Source organism: Herpailurus yagouaroundi, unplaced genomic scaffold, assembly GCF_014898765.1.
Source record: "Herpailurus yagouaroundi ecotype Mexico unplaced genomic scaffold, PumYag 182, whole genome shotgun sequence".
NCBI lineage: Eukaryota > Metazoa > Chordata > Mammalia > Carnivora > Felidae > Herpailurus > Herpailurus yagouaroundi.
This window is the reverse complement of record NW_024412413.1, coordinates 47,397,847-47,423,507: the sequence shown is the minus strand read 5'-3', so window position 1 is coordinate 47,423,507 and position 25,661 is coordinate 47,397,847. Positions and strand designations below refer to the sequence as shown.

Here is a 25,661-nt window from a genome sequence, read left to right as displayed (position 1 = left end):
CGCCGGCCTCGGCCCCTTTGTTCTCGCGCGCTCCCCCTCGCCGCCCACTCCCCTGCTGTCGCGCGGCGGCGGCGGCGGCGGCGGCTCCTCCCGCCCGAGGCAGTCGGGCTGGGCGCCGGGGGCGGGAGGGGGCGGGGGGAGCGCGCCAGCCGCCGGGAGTGGGGGGCGATGGCGAAGCTCCGGGTGGCTTACGAGTACACGGAAGCCGAGGACAAGAGCATCCGGCTCGGCTTGTTTCTCATCATCTCTGGCGTCGTGTCGCTCTTTATCTTCGGCTTCTGCTGGCTGAGTCCCGCGCTGCAGGATCTGCAAGCCACGGCGGCCAACTGCACGGTGCTGTCGGTGCAGCAGATCGGCGAGGTCTTTGAGTGCACCTTCACCTGTGGCGCCGACTGCAGGGGCACCTCGCAGTACCCCTGCGTCCAGGTCTACGTGAACAACTCCGAGTCCAACTCCAGGGCGCTGCTGCACAGCGACGAGCACCAGCTCCTGACCAACCCCAAGGTAAGGACGGCCCGCGAGGGATGCCTGGCTCCTGCGGAGGTCTTGAAGCTTGGGGGAGCCTCGGTGTCAGACGCCGCGCGGGGCGGACTCGGAGTGTCTTTTTGCTCGCGTCCCTAGGAGGCGACGGGGCGTTGGACCCGCAGTGAGCACAGCCGGGAGTCCCGGGGCCCGGGGTTCGTGCGCGGCGACCGGTAATGCCCTGAGGCTTTCTTTACACATCTCTCTTGTCTCGTCTCAGATTTTGAGACCTTGGCCCAGCTCAGTCCGGCGCCTACGGGTCGGACTTTGGAGACGTGCAAGGAGCGGAAAGTTACTTTTCCTCCTGTTAAAGCCAGTGGGTAGCAGGGATCCACCTACTCGGGCGCTCGGTCAAGGTCTGAGCTCCCACGGGCCGCGTCAAGCACTGGCTTTGGGAGCTCGAGATCTTTGGGCCCCTTGGAAGATGTTAGAGGGTTCCTTGCCCTTTAACTCTAAACAGACGTTTTTAAGTTGGGCTGCAATGTTGAGGGTCAACAGACGACGTGGAAACCACATGCGAAATTCCGAACAAGTCTGTTTCCGGGGTTTACAGAGAGCTCCTGGTTTTCACGAAACAGATTCTCAGAAGGGTCGGGAGGAAGCCTGGTGACTCTGTGTGTCTAGGGACGATCGGGAGCCATCTGGAGAACGGTAAAACTTACTGAAAATAGAAAACCCTTCGTGATATGTACCGAATATTTCTTCCCTGGCAACTTTCTCTCAAGCAATACAGAAAAAACCTGGTTAGGACTCGAGGGATGGATAGCCGAGAGAGGGAGACTCAGAAAACAGTTCCCAGTGGAGAGAAAAAACTTATAAAAAGCAGTGTCCTCAGTCTGTGAACTAATTGAGCTTTGTAGTGCGCCTGGTTCTGCAAGAAGGATTTTCTTTCTTATCTTCTCTTGGTCTGTTTTTACCATGCTTGTCGCTTAACTATCGAGTGAAAGTGTGTTTCTTCTTTAACGTTACTGTCATTTTCTCTCTTGGTGAGGGCTCTGCTCGAAAATCCAGCAGAAAAACAAAAGGGAATGAGTCTTGTGTACACAGGAAAACTTTCTGTTAAATGTGACAAGATATATTAATCCGAAAGGGAAAAACAATTATATTAGCATTTTAAGAGTACTTAAAGCAAACGTACCATTTCTCTGCAGTAAAACTCAGGGTCTTGTTTCCTTAAACAAACAGTAAATTCTTGAATTGGGGAAATTTAAAAAAAAAAAGGAATTCCTTTACAAAATGACTTCTCTTTTATTTTTTTTTAATTTTTTTTTTCAACGTTTATTTATTTTTGGGACAGAGAGAGACAGAGCATGAACGGGGGAGGGGCAGAGAGAGAGGGAGACACAGAATCAGAAACAGGCTCCAGGCTCCGAGCCATCAGCCCAGAGCCTGACGCGGGGCTCGAACTCACAGACCGCGAGATCGTGACCTGGCTGAAGTCGGACGCTGAACCGACTGCGCCACCCAGGCGCCCCAGAAATGACTTCTCTTTTAAAAAGATGCTCCTGCTGACAAACGTGTATTCATTTACCTTAAAAATGAAGATAATATATAAGAAGTGAATATAAATAAATATAAAAGTACAGATTTAGATAAGGTATAATCAGTGTCCTGAAGAAGCACACTCTGGAAAACAAATATAAGTTAATCTGCTTAAAGCCCAGTAACTTCAAAAGAAACCTTAGGGTTTTAGAAACATCACTTTTTTTTTTCTTCAGGATTAAACCATTAATATAAAAGAAGGTGCCAAGCAGTAATAGTGATTTAGAAATTATATGGTAGTTCACCATTTAGGAGGCATTGCTATAATTGGTGAAACACTGCTAATTAGTTTAAGATAGTGGTTCAGGCACTAATAATAAATTATATACACATATACCAATAAATGGCTAATATCTGATCAAGACATTGAGAAGTTAGAATTTACTGCAAAAAAGCCTGCTTATAATTTCCAGGCAATTTTGAAGGATCTGGCAGAAAAAGTAAATTGGGATCATTAGGACATAGATTTTAAAATCAGTTGGAAGCAGTCATAATGCTTTATGTAATACTACAATTTTATCTCTCTCTCTCTTTGTTGCAAATAATCTATTTTCTTCCAGTGCCAGTTCAGATTCCAGCAACAATTGTTTTGAAGAAGTGTCTGAACAAAATGACGTTTTATAAAGTATTCAAGAAATGACAGAACTGGAGAAAGATATTTATGTCACACACACACACACACACACACACACACACACACACACACAAATGATGAACAACAGCCCAGTGAATTTAGTCAAGGCTTCCTTAGCCAGACCAGTACACATCTTTATCCAAATTATGATTACATTGTGGCATTTATAGAACATAAGTTTGTTCTTTTGCAGTCACCTTTCTACTTTTGGACAATTAAAGTACAATTCTTGTAAGTGATTCGTGATGGAAAAATTCAACATAACTGATATTGTGCCAGAACCCAGTACCTAAGCAGAATGTGTCCACAGTGCCCTTAGAAGTAGGCAGGCCCCTTTGCTCATTCCTGACGCCTCTTGGGTGCCTAGGTCTTTTCTTTGCCTTGCATCACCTGATTATCGAAGGCCTGGGTTCCACACCCATTCCCTCTGTAGAATGTCTGGATTCCCTTCAGTGCCAAGGATCCTAATCACCTTCAACCTTCTCTTCTTCAGGACCCACTCCCCACAAGAAACCATTTTTAGGAAATCACTTCTTAGAAAGAAAAAGAACAAGGGCTTTCCCTCACCCCTCCCTTGAGTTTGCTGCATTAATTATAGTAAAAGGCAGGGAAAGGGAAAGAATATTGCACATGTATAACTTCTTTAGCCATAGACTACCAAAGAAGATAGTATGAACACATGTGACCTTTGACTAGTCCTGTCTAAGATATCTTTAAGTGTTCTTCAGCTTATTTATGGTTTGAATCATATCCATATTGTCAAGGGTAATCACTCTATCCAGTCATACAATATAGTATTCAAGTCTACTAGTTACACATAGGGCAATGACCTGCTCTGTGATTTAACCATAGTCAAATCTAAATGTGGGATATGCTCCCTCTGGGTGCTATTCCCATCACTGCATTGTTTCTGAGGGGCTAGCAGTTGTGTGTGCTAGGAGCTTTGGTTCTTAACCTTGGCTGCACATTAGACACTGGGGGAGGGGCTCCAGGGCAGCTCAGTCCCTTAAGCATTGGACTCTTGATTTAAGCTCAGGTCATGATCTCACAGTCTTGAGATCAAGCCCCGCATTGGGTTCTGCGCTGGGCATGTAACCTGCTTAAGATTCTCTCTCTCCCTCTGCCCCAGCCCTGCTCGTGGGCGCTCTCTCTCTCTCTCTCTCTCTCTCTCTCTCTCTCTCTCTCTCTCTTTCTCAAAAAAAAAAAATCATTGGGGAAACTTTACAAAGAAATTCTTATGCTTGGGTCTCACCCTTAGAGATTTGGACTTGGTCTTGGGAGAGTCCTGAGAGTTGGTGTTTTTTAAAAAGTTCTGCAAGTGACTCTAATGTGTAGACAGAGTCAAAAATTACTGATTAGAAAACATACTCATCTGTTGTGCAAGAAAAGTAAAATAAGAACTGAAAGGATCCATTGTGATTAATACTTGTGTTTTTAGGTTAAAAGATGTTACTGATCCTACTGAATATAGGGAACTGGCATAAAAGGACGGACCCAAGGAAATTCTGAAGGAAAAGAAGAGGATCATTTAACATTAGTGTCGAAATGGTCATTTAAAATTGGTTTAGCTTAAATGAACTTAATGCAGTTCCAGACATTTGCTATCACATCAATATATACATCGGGTGGCAGAGAAAAGATGAATTTTTAAAACTATCTCTTGTTTGTGCAATAAGAGAGCGTGAGTGATTAGAAGCTATGTGTTTTATTTTTGTTTTGAGGTTTTTTGTTGTTGTTGTTGTTGTTCTCTGGTCTGAAAAACCTAGACACAAAGGGAAAAAGTCTATTCCAAAGGGAAAAGTACTGTGAAAGTGAGAGAAATTCACTGAAGAGAAGAAAAACTTTAGACTTTTGAGTGTATCCTCTGAAACTGAATGTCCCTAACTGTGTTCCTCGCAGCTTACGGTTCCCTTGTTATCCTTCACAACCACACTGGTATGTCCCAAAGCCCGTCCCCTGCCCCCCAGTCACACATCCTGTGCAGACAGTGTGGTCTCCTGGGGTTGATTTCTGAACTGCATCCTAGAAATAAATGTTCAGTATGATACACTTTGTGCTCTAGGGAGGTCCATCACATCAAAACTAAGTAATCAAAGGCTAAACTGGATTGTGACGATTTCTCTACAATCTTTATTTCTCTATGATAAGGATGGCTTGCTGTGGTTTTTTCCTCTGGTGATTATATTAAATAACTTGGCAAGTACGTAAAATCCAATTCCTCCAATACTTGCTTAGCCTCTGTGATCAACGGATGGAGCAAGAAACAGGAGTATGTCTTAGCATCTTTTGATCAAAGGACTGGGCAGGAAATAAGGACATACAGGGGCGCCTGAGTGGCTCAGTTGGTTAAGCGTCCAACTCTTGATTTCACCTCACGTTGTAATCTTATGATTCGAGAGTTTGAGCCCCATATCAGGCTCTGTGCTTGGGATTCTCTTTGTCCTCTCTTACTGCCCTGCTCCAATGCTTGCACACACACACTCACCTCTCTCTCTCAAAAATAAATAAATAAACTAAAAAAAAAAAAAAAAAAAAAGAAACAAGGACATACAAAGATAAGTTTATTCATTTAACAAATATTTGTTAAATGCCTCCTCTGTGCAATGCGTGCTTCCAGGTTCTGAGACTAGAATAGAGATCAAAATAAAGTCTGAAGTTTATGTTTTGGTAGATGCTGACAGACAAGAAATAGACTTATAATGTAATGTCATGTAATGGTAAAGGTGTAAAGAAAATTCAGGCAGCATAAGGATACAGACTGGTGGAAGAAATGAAGGGCTGCCCTTTTGCACACAGTGGTTAAGTGACATTTGTACAGAGACCAAAGAGCATGAGGGGATGAATAGAGGCATAGAGGACAGAAAAGAGTCAATCATATAGCTGTCTTGAGAAAGAGTGTTTCACAGGCTGAGGGCACAGTAAGTGCAGAGGCCCCGGGGCAAGTGGCTGCCAGGCTAATGTGAGGAACAGTAAGGATGACAATAAGGCCAGACTACAGTGAGCAAGACGTGAAACAGTGGGAGGTGAGGTTAGACCTTACAGAACACTGTAAGACCTTTGGATTCTGTTCTGTGTATGATGGTAAGCTGTCTGACATTAAGCAGGACTGAGATATAATCAGACTTAAACTTCTGAAAAATGTAGATGATCCTTCTGGATGCTGGATTGAGAATAGAATTTGTGTGTATTTGTGTGTGTACATGCATATGCACATGCTCACTTGTGCAAGGTGAGAGATGCAGGGGCAGGATTGAAAACAAGGAGTCTAGTAGGGCGGGCAAATGATGATGGTGACTTAGATCAGGGGTGAGCATTGGTGAAGTTCACTGATGGACTGGTCAAAGATGACTCAGCAGTTTGTGGTAAGTCCAACTGGGTGAAGGGAGGTGATTTTACTAGATGGGAAAACTAGAGAAGAGTAGTTTGGGAGGAGTGTGAATGGAAAACAAGGGGTTAGTCTTAGATATGTCTAACAGACACACAAGTGAGGATGAATCCATACGTTTCTGCCCTCAATGAGTTCATTCTCCGGCAGGGGAAATAACACAAATAACTATCAAAGGAAGTGTAATGTAAGTTCTACAGGAAAGTACAAACACTAGAGAGGAAAGATTAGGAGAAAAGCTTCATGGGAAACGAAACATTTGCTATGAAAATTTGAGAATGAATAGGATTTTCATCTTGGGAGAAAAAGTAGGGAGGAATGAAGAGAACATCAAGGAAGAGAAAATGCCAGAAGCAAAGCTGTGTGAGTGCAGGCTATGTTGGGGAATCATCAGATAGACCATGTGGTTGGAACACAGTTACAAAGAACAGAGTCTTAGGGCTAAGGTGGGAGAGTAAACTGGGATCAATAATGTGGAATTGGGTTTGGTGACATTGGGAAACCATGATAGGAAGAATAATGCTCCCCTCCCCCCACCAAGATGTCCACATCTTTTTTTTTTAAATATTTTTTTTAATGTTTATTTATCTTTGAGGGAGACAGAGAGTGAGTGAGGAAGGAGCAGAGAGAGAGGGAGACACAGATATGAAGCAGGTTCCAGGCTCTGAGCTGTCAGCACAGAGCCCAACCTGGGTCTCAAACTCATGAACCCATGAGATCATGATCTGAGCCGAAGTCAAATGCTAAACCAACTGAGCCACCCAGGTGCCCCCAAGATGTCTGCATCTTAATCCCCAGAATCTGTGAGTATCTTATGTTACCTGGCAAGGAGGAATTAAAAGCTCCAGAGGAAATTAAGGTAGTTTATCAGTTGACATTAAAATATGCAGATTATTCTGGTGGGCCTAGGGTAATCAAAAGCCTCCTTTAATGTGAAAGAGGTGGTCAGAGTGATGCAATATGAGAAAGACTCAACAAGGCATTGCTAACTTTGAGTACAGAAGTGGGTCATGAGCCAAGGAATGTAGGCAGCCTTCTTTTCCAAGGAAGCGGGAAAAGGCAAGAAAATAGATTATCCCTTAGAGAATCTAGAAGAGAATACAGCCCCAGTTTGGTGAGACCCATTTGAGAATTCTGACCACTAGAATTTTAAGATAATAAATTTGTGTTGTTTAAGCCATTAAGTTTCTGTTACAACAACAGAAATCTAACACAGAAGCCAAGGAAAGTTTTTGAGTAGGTGAGTAATCACGATTCAGTATTTTGGGGTGCTTGGGTGGCTCAGTTGGTTGAACATCTGACTCTTGATTTTGGCTCAGGTCATGATCTCAAGCCTTGCATCGGGCTCCATGCTGAGCACTGTGAATTTGCTAGAAATTCACATTCTCAAGTCTCATCTTGGGCCCACTGAATCATAAACTCCACCCCAGTTTCTGACTTAGTAGTTCTATGTTGAAGTTCAAGAATTTGTAAAGTAAAAGAATGTATAAATAGGTGGGGAAGATGAAATAATATAAAGCAAACAGTCCAAAAGAAGGCAAGGAAAAAGAGAAAAAGAAATGTAGACAAGTAGAACACCAACAAAAAAATAATAAGATAGATTTAAATGCCAATTTATAAGTAATTATATTAAATGTAAGTGGATTAACTTCCATTTAAAAGACAGAGATTGTAGACTGGAAAAAAACAAACAAACCCAAATATATGCTGTTTTCAAGAGTCGCACATAGAATATAAGGACACAGAAAGGTTGAAAGTTAAAAGATGGGAAAATATACATGCAAACATCAACCAAAACAGGAAAAGAAAAGCTGGAGTATCTGTATTATATGAAATATAGTAGACTTTGAAGCAAAAATTTGTTACTAGATAAAAAGGAGGGACACTTTGTAATTATAAAAAAATTCAATGTAATATAGCAATTCTATATTGGGATATACCTAAAAATACAGCCTCAAAATACATTAAAAAAATAAAACACCTCAATGGAGAAATACACAAGTCTATCATGAGAGTGAGAGATTTTAACACACCTCTGTGACTAATAAACAATCAGACAAAAGTAATATTGACACATATATGATAGGTTTAAATAACATGTTTAACGACTGACAACTGACATATAGAATAGTATATTAAGTTGTAGCAAGGTGTACACTATTTTAAGTGCTCATGTAATATTTACAAAAACGTCATATTCAGGGTCATAAAATAAACCTTGACAAATTTTAAAAGTGAAATGGTAAAGAGTGTATCCTTAGAGAAATTAAATTAGCAATTATTAAATTTTACTGAAAAACATAGAAGATGTGGAAAATTCTTGAGGGAAAGAATGAGCCAATTAGCTGTACATGAAAAAGACAATCTGACACATACTTCACACTCATAAAATCCAGTTCCAAATGGAAGAAAAACTAAATATGAAAAGAAAACTATAAAACTTTCAGGAGGAAGCTTGGGAAAATATCTTTATGACAGAGGCTTAAATATTTTCTTAAATGAGACTAAACAAATAAGAGGAAAGAGTGACACATTTGAGCACATTAAAATAACAATTTCTATATGACTAAAATTATTGTAAACTAAGCAGAAGTAAAGCTAAATATTACTGCAAGATAATGGCGAAACAGTAATAAACAAAAATGAAAATGTCTACAAATCATTAAGACAATGGTGTATGATATAATGGGAAAATGAGCAAAAGGTGTGTACAAGCAATTCATAAAAGAAACTCAAAGATCAATAAATGTGAAAAGATGCTCGATTCCACTAATCTCAGGGAAATTCAGAAGGCAACAATAACAGGACACCATTTCACACCCATCATTTTGGAAAAACTTAATATGCTTCATATGACCAAACGTTGGTGAGGATTGAAGAAAATGGTAAGTTTTACCCATTGCTAGGAAATTGGTTCAACCACTTAGGGAAATAATCAAACATATTAAGTGTAACTGAAGCTGTGCATATCTGAAAACCTGACAATTTCACTTCAGGGTATTTACTCTAAAGAACTCTAACACATATCCAAGGAAATGTATATATGGGGTATTTCATTGCAGAATTGTGTATAGTAGTGAAATGTAGAAACAACCTAATAGATAGGATATTGGATGGGATGCTTTAACAGGAACCTAATCACAGTGACCTAAAGAAAGTAAGTACTAGTTTCGTTTCGTTTTGTTTTCTTTTCTTTTCTTTTCTTTTCTTTTCTTTTCTTTTCTTTTCTTTTCTTTTTTCTTTTCTTTTCTTTTTTCTTTTCTTTTCTTTTTTTCTGTTGTAAATGTCTGAGCCTGTACATAATCCATGGGGCTGTGCCAGACTTTGGATGTGGAAGGTCATCCAAAGACCCAGGTTCCTACTATTTTGTTGCTCTACAATCTCTTAGGATGCTTTTACTAACTTGATCATGTCTGTCTTTTAGGCAGTAGGAAAGGGGAAAACGAGAAAATAGATGGAAAGCAGCTTTCTTTCTTTTTTTTAATGGCATGTAATTCACATTAAATGATATTTGCCCTTTCAACAGGTACAGTTTTTAGTATATTCACAAAACTGTGCAATCATTATCACTATCTTATTTTAGAATATTTTCATCACTCCCAAAAGGAATCCCGTACACATTAGTACTCATTCCCCTTTCTCCTAACTTGGTCATGGTATTTAATCCTTTTTTTATATGTTCCTAGATTTATTTGGTTTACTAGCATTTAGTTGAGGATTTTTGCATCTGTATTTATCAGGTATATTGGTCTGTAGTTTTCTTTTTTTTTTTTCAACGTTTATTTATTTTTGGGACAGAGAGAGACAGAGCATGAACGGGGGAGGGGCAGAGAGAGAGGGAGACACAGAATCGGAAACAGGCTCCAGGCTCTGAGCCATCAGCCCAGAGCCTGACGCGGGGCTCGAACTCATGGACTGCGAGATCGTGACCTGGCTGAAGTCGGACGCTTAACCGACTGCACCACCCAGGCGCCCCTGGTCTGTAGTTTTCTTGTGATGTCTTTGTCTGACTTTGGTATCATGGTAATAAAATTAGTTGGGAAGTGTTCCCTCTTCTATTGTTTGAAAGAGTTTGTGATTATATACCATGATCAAGTGGGATTTATTCCAGGAATGAAGGTTGGTTCAACATGCTAAAATCAACACATGTAATTAATACATCATATTAATAGACTAAAGGATGGAAATTACATGATTATTACAGTATACGCAGAAAAAACATTTAACAAAATCCTCTCATGATTAAAAAAAAAAACTAGGAATAGCCGAGAACTTCCTCAACTTGATAAAGGGCTACTACGAATAGCTAATAAATGGTGAAAGACTGAAAGCTTTCCCCCTAAGATCAGAAATAAGACAAGGATGTCTGCTCTTGCCACTCCTGTTTGATGTTGGAAGTTCTATCTAGGACGGTTAGGTAAGGAAAAAATGTAAAAAGACAGCCAGATTGGAAAGGAAGACATAAAACTATTTATAAATCATGTGATCTTGTATAAAGAAACTCCTAAAGAATCCACCAAAAACAAAGCAAACAAAAAACCCATCTGTCAGACATAATAAATTCAGCAAGGTTACAGAATACAAGATCAATATACAAAAATCAATTGTATTTTTATACACTAACAATGAACAATCTAAAAATGAAATTAAGAACACAATTCTATTTACAATATTATTAAAATGATAAATTACTTAGGAATGTATTTCACAAAAGAGTATTTCTAACAAAAGAGCAAAAGACTTGTACCTTGAAAGCTATAAAACACTATCAAGAGAAATTAAAGAAGACCTAAATAAATGGAAAGATATCTTTTGTTTGTGGATTGGAATACTTAATATTGTAAAGGTGGCAACACTTCCCAAATTCATCTACAGATTGATTATAATCCCTATCAAAAATTCAACTGGATTTTTGTTTGCAGAAATTGACCAACTGATCCTAAAGTTCATATGGAAATTTAAGGGATTCAGGGTAGCCAAAATGATCTTAAAAAAAAACAGAGACTAATGGTGGAAGACTCATACTTTCCAATTTTAAAACTTACTAGAAATCTACAATAATCAAGACATATGGTATTGGCATAAGGATAGACATACCAATCTATGGAGTAGAATTGAAAGTCCAGAAGTAAATGAGTACATTTAAGAGTAATTGATTTTTGGAAATTGTGTCAAGAGCATTCAACAAGGAAAGAACAGTCTTTTCAACCAATGGCACTGGAACAACTGTATGCATGCAAAAGAATGAAGTTGGACTCCTACCTCACACCATTTATAAAAACTAACTTAAAATGGATCAGAAACCTAAATGTAAGAGCTAAAACTGTAAAGCTCTTAGAGGAAAATGTAAGTGTAAATCTTTATGACTTTGAATTAGGCAATTTTTTAAATATGACATGAAAAACACAAGCAACCAAAGGAAAAATTGATAATTGGACTCAAACACAATTAAACACTTGAGTTTCAGAGGACAACATCAAAAAGGTAAAAAGACAACCACAGAATGAGAGAAAATATTTGCCCATCACATATCTGATAAAGATTGAATATCCAGAATGTATAAAGAACTTTTATAACTCAACAATAACAATTAAAAAGGCAGATAACTAGGGGTGCCTGAATGGTTCAGTTGGTTAAGCATCCAACTTCAGCTCAGGTCATGATCTCGCAGTTTGTGGGTTCGAGCCCCATGTCAGGCTCTGTGCTGACAGCTCAGAGCCTGGAGCCTGCTTTGGATTCTGTGTCTCTCTCTCTCTCCTCCTCCCCCACTCTGCTGTATCTCTCTCTGTCTCTCAAACATAAATAAACGTTTAAAATTTTTTTTAAAAAGAGGGAGGCAGATAACCCAATTGAAAGATAGGCAAGAGGTGTGAGTAGATATTTTTCTAAAGAAGTATACAGGTGGCCAATAAGCACATAAAAATATGTTCAGATGTGTACAGGGTGTCTTCTTGGGGTGATGAAAGCATTCTAAAACTTTTGTGGCAGTGATTGCACACTTCTGTGACTCTACTAAAAACCACTGAATTGTACATTTTATTCTTTTAAGTTTTTTTGAGTTATACATTTTAGATGGGTGAATTGACTGGTATGTGAATTATATTTCAATAAAGCTGTTACCAGAAAAGAATGTTAAAAGGAGATTTGCTTTGCAAATTTTGGCATTTCAAGTAACTTATAAAGGGACGTCTTCAATAAATGATGTTAAAGCTTCCCTATTATTTAGAAAAATATATATTTAAAAATACTAATTTTCCAAATAAATTTTCTAGAGAACCCTGGCTAACACACACGGCAAGCATGAGCAGGCAGTTCAGTGAAGAATTACAATTTAGTTGTAATTAGTGTAATCTCACAAATCTTACAAAGAAACTCCCAACTCAAAAATTATTTGGAAAAATGTTTAATAAAAATAAAATATAAATTTAATTTAAATAACATTATAATTTTGATGGAACAAAATTTTGGTCTTTGAAAATAATATATAATAAATACATATTTATTGTTATAATAAATATAGGTAATAGGTAATTATAATAAATATAGGTAAATATTTACATAATTTGGGGGGGCAGTACAGGCCTTTCTAAACATGACACTAAGGGCAGAAATCATAAGTTTCTGCAGGAATGCACTGATTTGTTTAATGACATAATAAAGAAAAGCTTTAAATAAACCGACATTACAATTTATTTTTTAAAATACATGTTTATTTATTTATTTGGAGAGAGAGAGAGAGTACTGGCAAGGAGAGGGGCAGAGAAAGAGGGAGAGAGAATGCTAAGCAGGTTCCGTGCTCAGCATGAAACCCAAAAAATCAACATAACAATCTAAAGAAAAATGACAAATTTGAGAGAATATTCACACTGGTCGAGAAATGATTCAAAACAACAAGTGAAGAGCTCTTAGCAATAAATGACCATCTCTTCAGTGGAACACGAGGTTTGATGGTTGATTTTATGTGCCAACTTCACTGGGCTAATGAATGCCCAGAGAGCTGGTAAAATATTATTTCTAGGTGCATCTGTGAGGGTGTTTCTGGAAGAGAATAGCATTTGAATCAGTAGTCTCCATAAGGAAGATTCATCCTCACCAATGCAGGTGGACATCATCTGATCTGTTGAGGGCTTAAATAGAACAAAAAAGCAGAGCAAGGGCAAATTTGTTCTCTGCTGGAGCTGGAACATGACATTGGTATTGCTGTGACCTGGGGCCTTTGGACTTCCACTGAATTACACCACCCACTTTCCTGGGTCTCCATCTTGTGGGCAGTAGATTGTGGCACTTCTCAGCTTCCCTTATCACATGAGCCAATGCCTCATAGTAAATCTCTTATTATATGTCAACATATATTCTATTGGTCCTGTTTTTCTAGAGAGCCCTGACTAACACACAAGGCAAGCATGAGCAGGCAGTTCAGTGAAGAATTACAATTTAGTTGTAATTAGTGTAATCTCACTAATCTTACAAAGAAACTCCCAATTGCAAATGCTTCCAGTTCAATTGTATGAAAACAGATAACGTTAATCCTATTTTAAACTCTGCCAAAGCACACAGAAACAAGGAAAACTTCTGAAATTTTTAAAATAATTTTAGGATTACATTGAAACAAACACCTACGGGAGTGCCTGGGTGACTCGGTTGAGCGACTGACTGCAGCTCAGGTCATGATCTCATGCTTCGTGAGTTCAAGCCTCTCGCATCAGGCTCTTCGCTGACAGCTGACAGTGTGGAGCCTGCTTGGGATTCTCTCTCTCCCTGTCTCTCTCTCTCTCTGCCCCTCCCCTGCTTGCGCTTTCTCTCTTTCTCAGAATAGATGAATAAACAAACAAACAAACAAAAAACACCTATGATAACATACATGTACAGATGGAAATTATGGGACAGCTTTGCTTAAGAATATTTATGTGAAATCCTAAGTGAGATAACAGTGGTAATGAGTTTGTCATTGATGTGGGTCTAATTGCATAAATTTTCACAGATTGCGCTCTTAAAAGTTACATATGGCTATATAGCAAACATACCACAAATTAGGTCAAAAGAGACAAAACGAGGAAGGAAATTGGCAATGTGTGATGAAGATTAATTTTCTTCCATGTAAAGACTCTTAGAAAATAACCAAAATGGGCAGATGTCATGGATAGTCAGTTTGCAGAAAATAAATACAAATAGTTTTAAAAATATGGAAAAAATCATTACCTCTATTTAAAAATGCAAATTCACACAAGTCCCATATTTCACCTATCAGAATGTTTAATTGTACCAGATTATTTTTTATTTTTTTAAGGACATGGGAATAGGTGCTCTCATAAACTGCTAGCAGAAATGCAGTTGGCACAATCTCTTTGCAACACTATAGTCATAAGTGTTCTTTGTTTTTGTTTTTGTTTTTTTAATTAAAAAAAATTTTTTTTAATTAAAAAAAATTTTTTTTACATTTATTTATTTTTGAGAGACAGAGTGAGTCAAAGTGAGAGTGGGGGAGAGGCAGAGAGAGAGGGAAACACAGGGTTGGAAGCAGGCTCCAGGCTCTGAGCTGTCAGCACAGAGCCCGACGTGGGGCTCGAACCCACAGACCGTGAAATCATGACCTGAGCCGAAGTTGGGCGCTCAACTGACTGAGCCACCCAGACGCCCCTGTTTTTGTTTTTGTTTTTGTTTTTTTAATTTTTAAATGTTTATTCCTCAGAGAGAGCGAGGGAGGGGCAGGGTGGAAGGAGACACTGAATCCAAGGCTGGCTCCAGGCTCTGAGCTGTCAGTACAGAGCCCAAAGTGGGGCTCTAACTCAGGAACTGTGAGATCATGACTTGAAGTCAGACACTTAACCGACTGAGCCACCCAGGCGCCCCTGTAGTCATAAGTTTTGAATGTAGACACACTTTGATTTTTCCTGTTCTCATGTATGTGTAGATGCCTGTAAAAGGAAGTTTGTTGCTTTTTTGGAATTGCAAAAGACTGGAAACACCTTTAATTAATAATTCTTGCATATCCATGTAGTAAAATTCAAAAAAGAATGAGATAGATCTCTATATGCAGATATGACAGCACCAAGATATATTGTTAAATGAAAGACAAAGGGCAAAACAGAGAAGAGTGTGCTCACATTTATGTTAAAATAAAATGTAGGAAACATCGGAAGAATGTACAACTGTTAAGCATGTTTGCCTGGGGGTCAGGATCAAAGTCAGAGAAAGACATTTCAGCTTGTACCCTTTCCCAGTATTTGCATTTTTACCTTGTGTATCTATTATGCTTTTTTTAAATTAAATCTTAATCAAAATAGCAGTATGATCTTGGAAATTACTTAACATGTCTGCCTCAGTTTTTTCATCTATAAAATGAAGACTATAATAGTACCTATCTCATCAAGTTATCAGGATTAAGTAAGTTAATATGTGTGAAACATCTAGAATAGTGCTTCATACATGGTAAGCCTTTGATGAATATTTGCTATTATTATTATGAACATAGGTTTAAAAATCAAATTGTGCTATAACTTTATTAGTAGGGGGTATTTCTTTATTGAGATTCCTTTGTCTCGATCCCTTTTGCAATGCAGACACAACTAAATATTTTTAGTTTATTTTTTCTCTAATATTTATCTCCATGTTTCCCAATAGTAGGCTCTGATGTGTATATTTTAGATACTATTGACCCTATGATGGAATGTGAGGATTTAGCTTTCTTACACCGTCCCATCCCACCCTAGTTTTCTGCCCTTCATTCTTTAAATACGGTTCTATCCTAATTTTTGGCTACATTAATATTGGGCATTAACATATTTTAACTGTAAATTATTGCTCATTTCTATAACTGTTTATTTTCCTTGAGCTGATAATCCTCTTCTCGTAATTTCTTACTTTCCTATGACCCTTTCTCTTAATTTTCCCAAAGAATTGTAAAGCCACTTTGTACACTGTTTTTCATATGGTTATTCATAATAGGTGACCATTTAGTTACACGTTTTTCTTTTTAAAGAAATTTCCTGGGATACCATTCTGGATTCCTTCAGCCTACTACTGCCCCAAATTGAACTGGTTACGCCTTAGGCCTGCTGTGTTTCTCCCATGTTGAGTACTCCGTTTCCTTGACCCAGTGTGGTCCTCTTTTCTTGGTTTATACTGTTGTTTTGGTGGATACGTCCTCAAGCAGCTTCCTGAAAAGGGATGCATGGGAAATACAACTTTTAGATTTCATGTTTTGATCAGAGTTCTGTTTCTGATGATTTAAACGCAGTCTCATTCCTTTAATCAAAACGCAGTTTGTGATTTATTTGGCAGTGTGCATAAATCAGTGTAGGTCTGTACCTTCAACTTCATTTCTTATGAGAGAAACAATTGGAAGTTCTCCTCAGAGTTATGCTTCCTGAGGCCAGATTTCTTCATCTACCCAAACTGGTCAAAGGCTTTAAATACCCACCAGCACACTGCAGAGTACTCCTGGGGGTACGTATATCCCAGTAGTAGAAAAACAGGCCTCGTAAGCAACTGTTTACTAGGACAGGTTGGGAAAGGTGATAGTATAAAAAAGAGAGGGTGCATTGGGAGTGTGAGCCATTTGCTTATGAAACTTGTTTCCCAGCACTACCTGCCTCAGCCCTGTAAACCCCACCATTATGTTCCAGTGGGTCAAAAAGCCCAGTGTCCAGTGGATAGCATGGTAATGATGTTCCGTGTTCAGGCATCCAGATCCTACTGGCACTCAGCAGTAAGTCAGTGGTCTCTTAGAAGGAAATATTCTCCAAAGAAAGCATAGGTTTGCTTTATGTTATCAGGGCTCTTGGTGGGCTCCATGTACCCCCCAAACTGGCAGAGACCCCATAGACTGTTGGAGGCCCTGGGCCAGAGAGGTGAATTGACAGGGCTTTCTGTAGCCTGGAGCAGCTGGAGTGGGTTCTCCTGCCCTGGCTGCCACGGAAAGCTGGTGGTATTGGGGGTTACTCAGTAAAGGGGTCAGAGTAGCGATCTCAAAAGTGGATATATATGTGTCCACCAAAATATAAGGAAGTTCACCAAACATTGTGACTCTTATTTTTAAGGAGTGAAAGATGCAGCAGTTTGTCTTTTACTTTGGAAGGGGTATTCAGAAATTCCCTAGACCACTAGCCTCCCAGAAGCATAGCTGAGGTGGCAGGTCCCGAACTTCCCAATCACTGGCACATCTGTTCTCTACGAAGGAATCTAGGGCACCATGTTCTCCCTGCTTCCAGGTCCAGTCATCAGCCTGGTATCATCAATGTATACTGTTCTGTTCTGTTCTACTGCAGAGCAGAGCATAAGAACCAAAGAAAGTTGAGGTAGTGCTGAGTAGGACAATCCTGAATAAGTCTGGAAAGTCTACACCATCTCGACCAGGTAAAAGTGTAGCGGTCTCTGGTGTTCTTTGTCCATAAAAATGGAGAAAATAGCATTTGCCAGATCAGTCACCAGAGGATAGGTTCCAGTGGTAAGTTTATTTGCTGCAGTAAATAGACTATATCTGAAATGGCAGCTGAAATTGGGGCCACCACTGATTCATTTAGCAGTACAGCCATTCTCCAAGACTCATCTGCCTTCTTCAGGAGCCAAATAGGCAAGTTAAATAGGGACGTGGTAGGAATCCTCACTCCTGTGATCTCTGTGACTTCCTAGGGTGACAGTCTTGGCTTATCAGTTTACTATTTGGAGAAAGAACAGGTAGTTTCAGAGTTCTGTCTATGAGTAAGGGGGTCAAGGGAGGAATTTAGGACTAGAGTTAAGTATGTGTATTATATCTATACCTTTGGGATCTGTAGGAATAACCATAAGAGAGTTCATGGACTCACTGGGCCCATTGTGATACCTGGGCCAAAACTCCCTTTTCTCTCTCTCTTTTTTTTTCTATCTGTCCATTTTTATTTTTTATTTTTATTTTTTTTATCATATGAAATTTATTGTCAAATTAGTTTCCATACAACACCCAGTGCTCATCCTCCCTTTTCTCTTGATGCTATGAGCCCCCATTGGGAGCACAGTCAGACTAGGGCCCTCAGGCATTAAGGTTAGCGCAGAGCTAGTCCTATAACACTCTAAATGTCTGCCCCTTCTAGACAAGCCAAAAACCAAACATTGAACTAGAGAGGACGAACGATGGTTGCCAGGTGATTGTTCAATCACTATATTGTACACCTGTATGTTAACTACACTGGAATTAAACTCTTGAAAAATAAAATACGTGTCTACCCTTTTCGCACTGCATGGCTACTCTGGTAAATGTCTGCATGTTCTCTGGGGAAAGGTTAGATTTTCGGTAGGTGCTACTTCAGAGGGCCTTCCCAGGGCCTTCCCAGCCTTCCCTTCATTCAAGGAGCTTTTGGCCTGAGGATTGGATGAGGAGCCCTGTCTTGTGTCACAGTGACCCATTAGACTACATTTCACCAAACCTCAGGTGTTTTCAAGTATGTAGATCAAGGAGAACCTTAAAGGGTGTTCACCTTTTTAGTCCTAGGGGTCCTATGATCTGTTAGCCACTGTCAAAGATTCCTGTGGATTAAATCATTTCTATTATGCTCACAAATTCTGTGGGTCGGAGATTTAGGACACAAAGGGGACAGCTTATCTATGCTTCATGATGTCTGAGGTCCCAGTGGAATACCCAAAGGCTGGACACTGGAATCATCTGAAGGTTCATTTACTCATATATCAGGTAGTTGATGCTGGCTATTGGGTGGGGGGTCTCGGTTCCTCTCCACACCAGCCTTATAGTATGATCTCTCTGCACAGGGCAGTTTTGGCTTCCTCACAGAATAGTGTCTGGATTCCAAGGGCAGACATTCCCAAGAGAGAGTTACGGGCAGAAGCTATGTCACCTTTTCTGAGTTAGCCTTGGAAGTCACACAGGATCATAGACTCATCCATGTTCTAAAGAAGGAAAGATAAAGCTGTACACTGAGAAGAGTGTCAATGTCACATTGACTTATGAAATGGCTTAGGAAATGGGATACATATTGGTGCAGCCATCTTTGGAAAACTCATTCTGCCACAAGTAGGAAACATCAAGTTTTTTTTTTAATTTTTTAATTAACTTTATTTATTTATTTTAAGAGAGAGAGAGAGAACACGCACACAAGTGGGGAAGGGGCACAGAAAAGGAGAGACAGAATCCCAAGCAGGCTCCACACTATCAGTGCAGAGCTGTATGTGGGACTCAAACTCAGAAACTGTGAGATCATGACCTGAGCCAAGATCAACAGTCAGATGCTTAACCGACTGTGCCACCCAGGCGCCCCGGAAACATCAAGTTCTTATCAACACAACCAATCCTGGTTAAAGTGGACTTAGCATGGATAGGGTTTGTTGGTCTTTTTCAAACAAATGGTGGTTGTCATATTTCATTAAATACGTATACACACATTAAAATGTGTGCACTTTACAGTATACAATACATAAATAATGCCATCAATGAGCATATCTGAATGCATGCATGAAATTTAAGAAAGTTTTATTTCATTCAGTGTTCTGTATGGTCATGAGGATTGGTCATCTCAAAGATTTTAAGTTACAGTCATATGCCATTGAACACATTTTTACATGTACTGTCATACTTGTTATAAATAATGACTATTGAGCTTTTTCCGGGTTAAAACTTCTTGTTTTGGTTTGACTTTTTCTATTTAGACTTAACCTCTATTTTTAGTAGACACGGTATTTTTATTTTCTAACTCTAAAGATGAATGAACTATTTTCTCTTGAAAGTGGAATGTTATTTGGAACTTTTCTCAGTTTTAATAGTACCACCAACCTTAACAGTCTGCTTGAATCTGAAAGTTAAATGAATATTACTGAATTACAGAATGCAGATAGTATCAACACATGACAATAAATTTGTGGGTGGGTGGGAATACTCTGCAGGAGGTAGCAAGCAGTTTCTCATTGAAGCATTTAAGGAGAGAGAAGCAATTTTTAGTGAGTAGTAGTTCAGATAATTGGGCATTTCTCAACACCATCCCCCATGCCCTCTATCCTCCAAGCACATTAGATGACTCAGTCTTTCTGGAACATTTATACACAAAGTCATTGCACATTCCATTTTTTCTTCTCAGAATATCACCTTCCTCACCCATTCTCTGAGAAGCAAACTCCTGTTCAACCTAAAAAACACAAATCAAAATCATCTCTTTTGCGAAGCCTCTATCATACCCCCAAAGCCAAGATCTCCACTTGCTCTTTTGTAATCACAAAGCACTTTGTGAATAAGCTACTACTCATGCTACTACTACAAGGCACGCTCCTGGGAAGGAAGGGAAGAGACAAATAAAGGGTGAGTAATATCTCCTCTTTGCACACTGTCCTGTACTCAGCAGTCAAGAATGGCTTGTTGCTTAAATTATCAATCCTAAAAATGTGTCATTCCAAGGGTGAAGGAGAGCTGTTAATAATACAGATTCCTGGTCTGACTGAATCAGACTCTCGGGAGGGTGGCCCTTTTTGATGAACAATCCAGGTGGTCTTTGGAATAGACTTTGACAAACACGCTGTAGGCTGGGTACCATGTTCTCTCCGAAGAACTTACCGTAGCTTCTCCTATTCTCAGTCAGCCTTGCTTTTTGTTTTCTAAGCCATTTGGTTGATCTTCAAGTTCTTCCACAAGATTATTTTCATTTAGTTTTCAGGTATGGATACAGATTCTGGAGCCACCTGCCCTAGAATTTAATTTTTTTTTTTTTAGCTTACATGTAATTTTGTATGTGTTTGTTAAGTTAATGTGCATTCATAAGGTGTGTGCGTATACACAATTAATGAAGTCGAGGCATATGAAACATTATGGAGTTTATAAATGGCTCAGTTACACTTTTTATTCCACAGTGTTTTCCTGATTATACATTTATATTGTCCAAAACTGTCATTCAAGTTACACATCATAGCTGACACATATATCTTACAGGATTTCAGAAAATGGGGAATTATAGGATAAAATATAATTAGACCCATGTTCCAGTAGATAATGTTTCAAGAATTCATTTTCTTTTTTTTTTTTTAATTAAAAAAATTTTTTTAAAGGAATCTCTCCAACGTGGGGCTCAAACTCACGACCCCAAGATCAGAAAAGTTGCATACTCTAGGGGCACCTGAGTGGCTTAGTCGGTTAAGCATCTGACTTTTGCTTAGGTCATGATCTTGTGGTTTGTGAACTCAAGCCCTGCATCCTATGTGCTTGAGCCCTGCTTCGGATGAGCCCCACTTCTCTCTCTCTCTCTCTCTCTCTCTCTCTCTCTCTCCCCCTCTCTCTCTTTCGCCCTCTCTCTCAAAAAAAAAAAAAGGGGGGGGGGTGCCTGGGTAGCTCAGTCAGTTAAGCGGCCGACTTCAGCTCAGGTCATGATCTTGCAGTCCATGAGTTTGAGCCCCGCGTCGGGCTCTGTGCTGAGAGCTCAGAGCCTGGAGCCTGCTTCGGATTCTGTGTCTCCCTCTCTCTGACCCTTCCCTGTTCATGCTCTGTCTCTCCCTGTCTCAAAAATAAATAAAAAAACGTTAAAAAAAAGTGTAAAAAAAAAAAAAAGGAAAATGTTGCAGGCTCTACTGACTGAGCCAGCCAGGAGCCCCAAGAATTCATTTTCTAATCAAGTTTACTTCAGAAATTATTTAATCAGCTAAATCCATTCTAGTATTATGTCTTTCAATACTACCCTCCCTAACCAACTGAAGTCAGTAAAGAAACTGGAAGAAAGAAAGTTTATCCATTTCTGTTTCTTAGATAATGTCTAACATAGACTCGCTCCCCGATGTTTAAATGGATCACATGTATTGTGCAATGGTTTTTTAAATGATTCAGTAAAGGAAGAAAGTGAATTCTGCCTACTCTGCCCACATGATTGAAATGCAATCCTGAAGACACAAAAGAACACGCTCAAGAGGGTACTATTAAAATATAAATCCATTGTGATAGGCTGCAAAGAATGCTATTATAAATCTTGATAAACCCTAAAATAAGATAATGGAAAAATAAGTCATAATAAGTACATAATCAAATATTCCACATCAAATGATGATTGTATCTTCCCTTAATAAACTCACTGAAGTCTTAGCCCACTTGAGTCTGTCAACTTGGTGCGTAAATGCAAAAGTCAAAAAATTTTTTTCTACCAAGTAGGCATCAAACAAATATATTTTATCACATTCTTCTTTTTGTCTTCACTTTTTAAAGAAAATGATTTCATGCAAGTTTAGGCAGCAAATGACACAGACAATAGTGAAGGTTATTTGGGTGATAATATTAGAAATTGGGAAATGCTGCCTTTGCAAATGAGAAACAAAAAAGGTCAGAATTGAATGAAGAAGTTTCTCCCAGGGAACGCTCATTGTCCTCTATGACCAAAGACATCGTGTCTGTAAATTCACCTAAGTGAAATTACATCCATGGCACCAAAAACCACCCCTGGAGCCAAATGGAGAGAGGAGGGAACAAGCAAAGACTTACAATGCACTTCTCTGAGAAGGTACCGGGAAAACAAAGCTTTGCCCCAGCCTGCCTTGACCCATCAGTCTTCGGGAGGGCTACACCAATTCCATTCCCAGAGAATCATTACACTGGTTCTCTGAGAGAGGGAGGCAAAAGTCAAGGCATCTTCCTTCCCCCCAAAGCAGGGAGCTCCAAAGAGAGAAAAGTGGGAAGCCCTAGAGATAGAGACACGGCACAGCGTGGGGCAGTGGTTAAGGACACTCTGCAATCTGAATCCCAACTTTCCCATTTGCCATTGTGACTGAGGGAAAGTTTTTTTTTTTTTTTTAATTTTTTTTTTTCAACGTTTATTTTATTTTTGGGACAGAGAGAGACAGAGCATGAACGGGGGAGGGGCAGAGAGAGAGGGAGACACAGAATCGGAAACAGGCTCCAGGCTCCGAGCCATCAGCCCAGAGCCCGACGCGGGGCTCGAACTCACGGACCACGAGATCGTGACCCGGCTGAAGTCGGACGCTTAACCCACTGCGCCACCCAGGCGCCCCAAGGGAAAGTTTTCTTAAACCTCTGCCCTCGTTTTCTTCTGTAAAACATAGGTGATTATAATATTTGCTCGCTTGGATTAAAGTAGATTTGCCATGATGAGATGCTTCACATATAATCAGTAAATGTTAGTCATGAGGATGAAAGTGATGTTGCTGATGATATGGTGGTCTACATTATCATTTGTGCCCCTCCCCCAGTGGTGAGCTGTTCATGGTGGAGCTGTTATAGTGCCTGGAAACCCATCAGGTCTGAACAGTCCAGAAAGAAAAGGAGTCTCTGACTGAATTTCCAATTTTTTCCCCTCTGGAACACTGCTTTGGATTGGTATTTATTACTTATTTTAAAAGTCTTAATCTACGCTGATCCACCTGAATTGAGAAGGGATCTAGGGAGAATCTGAGTTAGGCTTCACAGAAATTTTAAAAGACAAATTAATGGGAGAATCAAAGTACAAGAAAATGAACAATAATGAGTTTTAAGAACTTAAGGTTTGCGTCACTTTTTTTGATATTGTTGTTTTTGAATGATTATTTGTTTGTTTTGACAGAGAGAGAGAGGGGGGGGGCAGCATGAGTGGGGGAGGGGCAGAGAGAGAGAGGAGAGAGAGAATCTCAAACAGGCTCCTTAATGCTAATAGCTGATGCAAGGCTCGATCCTGCATGAGATCCAACCATGAGATCATGACCTGAGCTTAAATCAAGAGTCCTGAGTCAGGCTCGCTGTTGAGCATGGAGCCTGCTTAAGATTCTCACTCTCTCCCTCTGCTCTCCTACCCCTCTCACAGTCTCTCTCTATATAAAAAAAGTAAAAATCTTCCTTTTAAGGCGATGTGAGCTTTAGAAGTTACTAGAGTATTATAAACTCATATTTTAATAGTTTTGGGTTTTTTTAATGTTTGTTTACTTTGAGAGAGAGAGAGAGAGAGAGAGAGAGAGAGAGAGAGAAACACATGCAGGGGAAGGGCAGAGAAAGAAGGAGAGAATCCTAAGCAGTCTCCATGCTGTCAGCGCAGAGACCAACATGGGGCTCAAACTCATGAACCATGAGATCATGACCTAAGCTGAAACCAAGAATCAATTGCTTAACCAACTGAGTCACTTAGGCACCCCTAAGCTCATTATTTCATCTATGATACTCTTGGAAAGAATGTGATGCATGAAAAAAAAAATACTTGAATTTTGATTACAGGCATTTTTCCCAATGTAAAAAAAAAAAAGACTTTGCTTCTAAAAATCCACGAACACTGTCTCAAAGTATCCTAAAGGCAGGATGCCTGGGTGGCCCGGTAGGTTAAGCGTCTGACTCTTGATTTCAGCTCAGGTCATGATCTCACAGTTTGTGGGATTGAGCCCCAAGATGGGTTCCTCACTGATAGCCTGGAGCCTGCCTGGAACTCTCTGCCCCTTCCCCACACATGCGTGCTCTCTCTCTCTCAAAAATAAATAAACTTAAAAAAGAAAAGTATCCTAAAGGCAAGGAATATTTCTTTTTTCCCATATGAAACCACAACATACCTAATACACACTCTACTCACTCACTGAAAGTTTTTATCTGACCTTTCCAGAAACATGTGGATGTGACTTCTGGTCAAATCTTAGAATTGTCATTTGGTGGAGGTACTTCTTTTTTTTTTTTTTTTTTTAATTTTTTTTTTTTCAACGTTTATTTATTTTGGGGACAGAGAGAGACAGAGCATGAACGGGGGAGGGGCAGAGAGAGAGAGGGAGACACAGAATCGGAAACAGGCTCCAGGCTCCGAGCCATCAGCCCAGAGCCCGACGCGGGGCTCGAACTCACGGACCGTGAGATCGTGACCTGGCCGAAGTCGGACGCTCAACCGACTGTGCCACCCAGGCGCCCCATGGAGGTACTTCTTTTAAACCCATCCCGCCCCCACCCACCCACCCCCGAAAAAAAAAAAAATAGCAAGGCTTCAAACTGAGTTAATTTGCAAAATTTAAAAATCTGCCTTAATTACATTTGGTGCTTGTTGTTATTCCCTAAAATGTTTAGTGAACCCCTTGTGTTGAGCGTAGCCATTGCAAAAAACACTCCAGTGGATTTTTGTTTCACACTTCTTCCCTTCAAAGAGCACAATCAGGTGCCACCTACTCTCACTTGATACACTCACTGACCATGGTATAGAAAAAAAAAATGTTTTAATAGAAGTAAAGGAAATGTCCAGCACATTGTAGGAAGTAATAAAAACATGGCAGAGGCTGCTTATGAACACTAAGCTAAGTACAGGTCTCCAAGAAAGGACCTACCACAACTGTCCATTTTGCTGGCTGGAATGGTTGGCTCAGTCAGGCTTCCCAGACACTTCCCCAGTGCTCAGGATCTCTTCTGGGAAAAATACTGGAACAGTGTAGTCCTGTCTTCTGCTGGGTCCTATCTTGATGTACTTCCAAGAAGAGAATCATAGAAATATAGAGCTAGGGGCGCCTGGGTGGTGCAGTCGGTTAAGCGGCCGACTTCAGCCAGGTCACGATCTCGCGGTCCGTGAGTTCGAGCCCCGCGTCAGGCTCTGGGCTGATGGCTCGGAGCCTGGAGCCTGTTTCCGATTCTGTGTCTCCCTCTCTCTCTGCCCCTCCCCCATTCATGCTCTGTCTCTCTCT

At 39.9% G+C, this 25,661-nt stretch overlaps 1 protein-coding gene across 1 annotated transcript in view; it reads left to right on the top strand.

Annotated features, from left to right (window-relative positions):
- The first annotated feature begins 7 nt into the window (after positions 1-7).
- The window catches only part of KCNMB4 (potassium calcium-activated channel subfamily M regulatory beta subunit 4), a 63,991-nt gene continuing 38,337 nt past the window's right edge, over positions 8-25,661 (top strand). Inside the window, exon 1 of the mRNA XM_040491439.1 lies at positions 8-504. Coding sequence (XP_040347373.1) covers positions 169-504 — 336 coding nt within the window. The 5' untranslated portion in view covers positions 8-168. The remainder of the gene's footprint in view (positions 505-25,661) is intronic.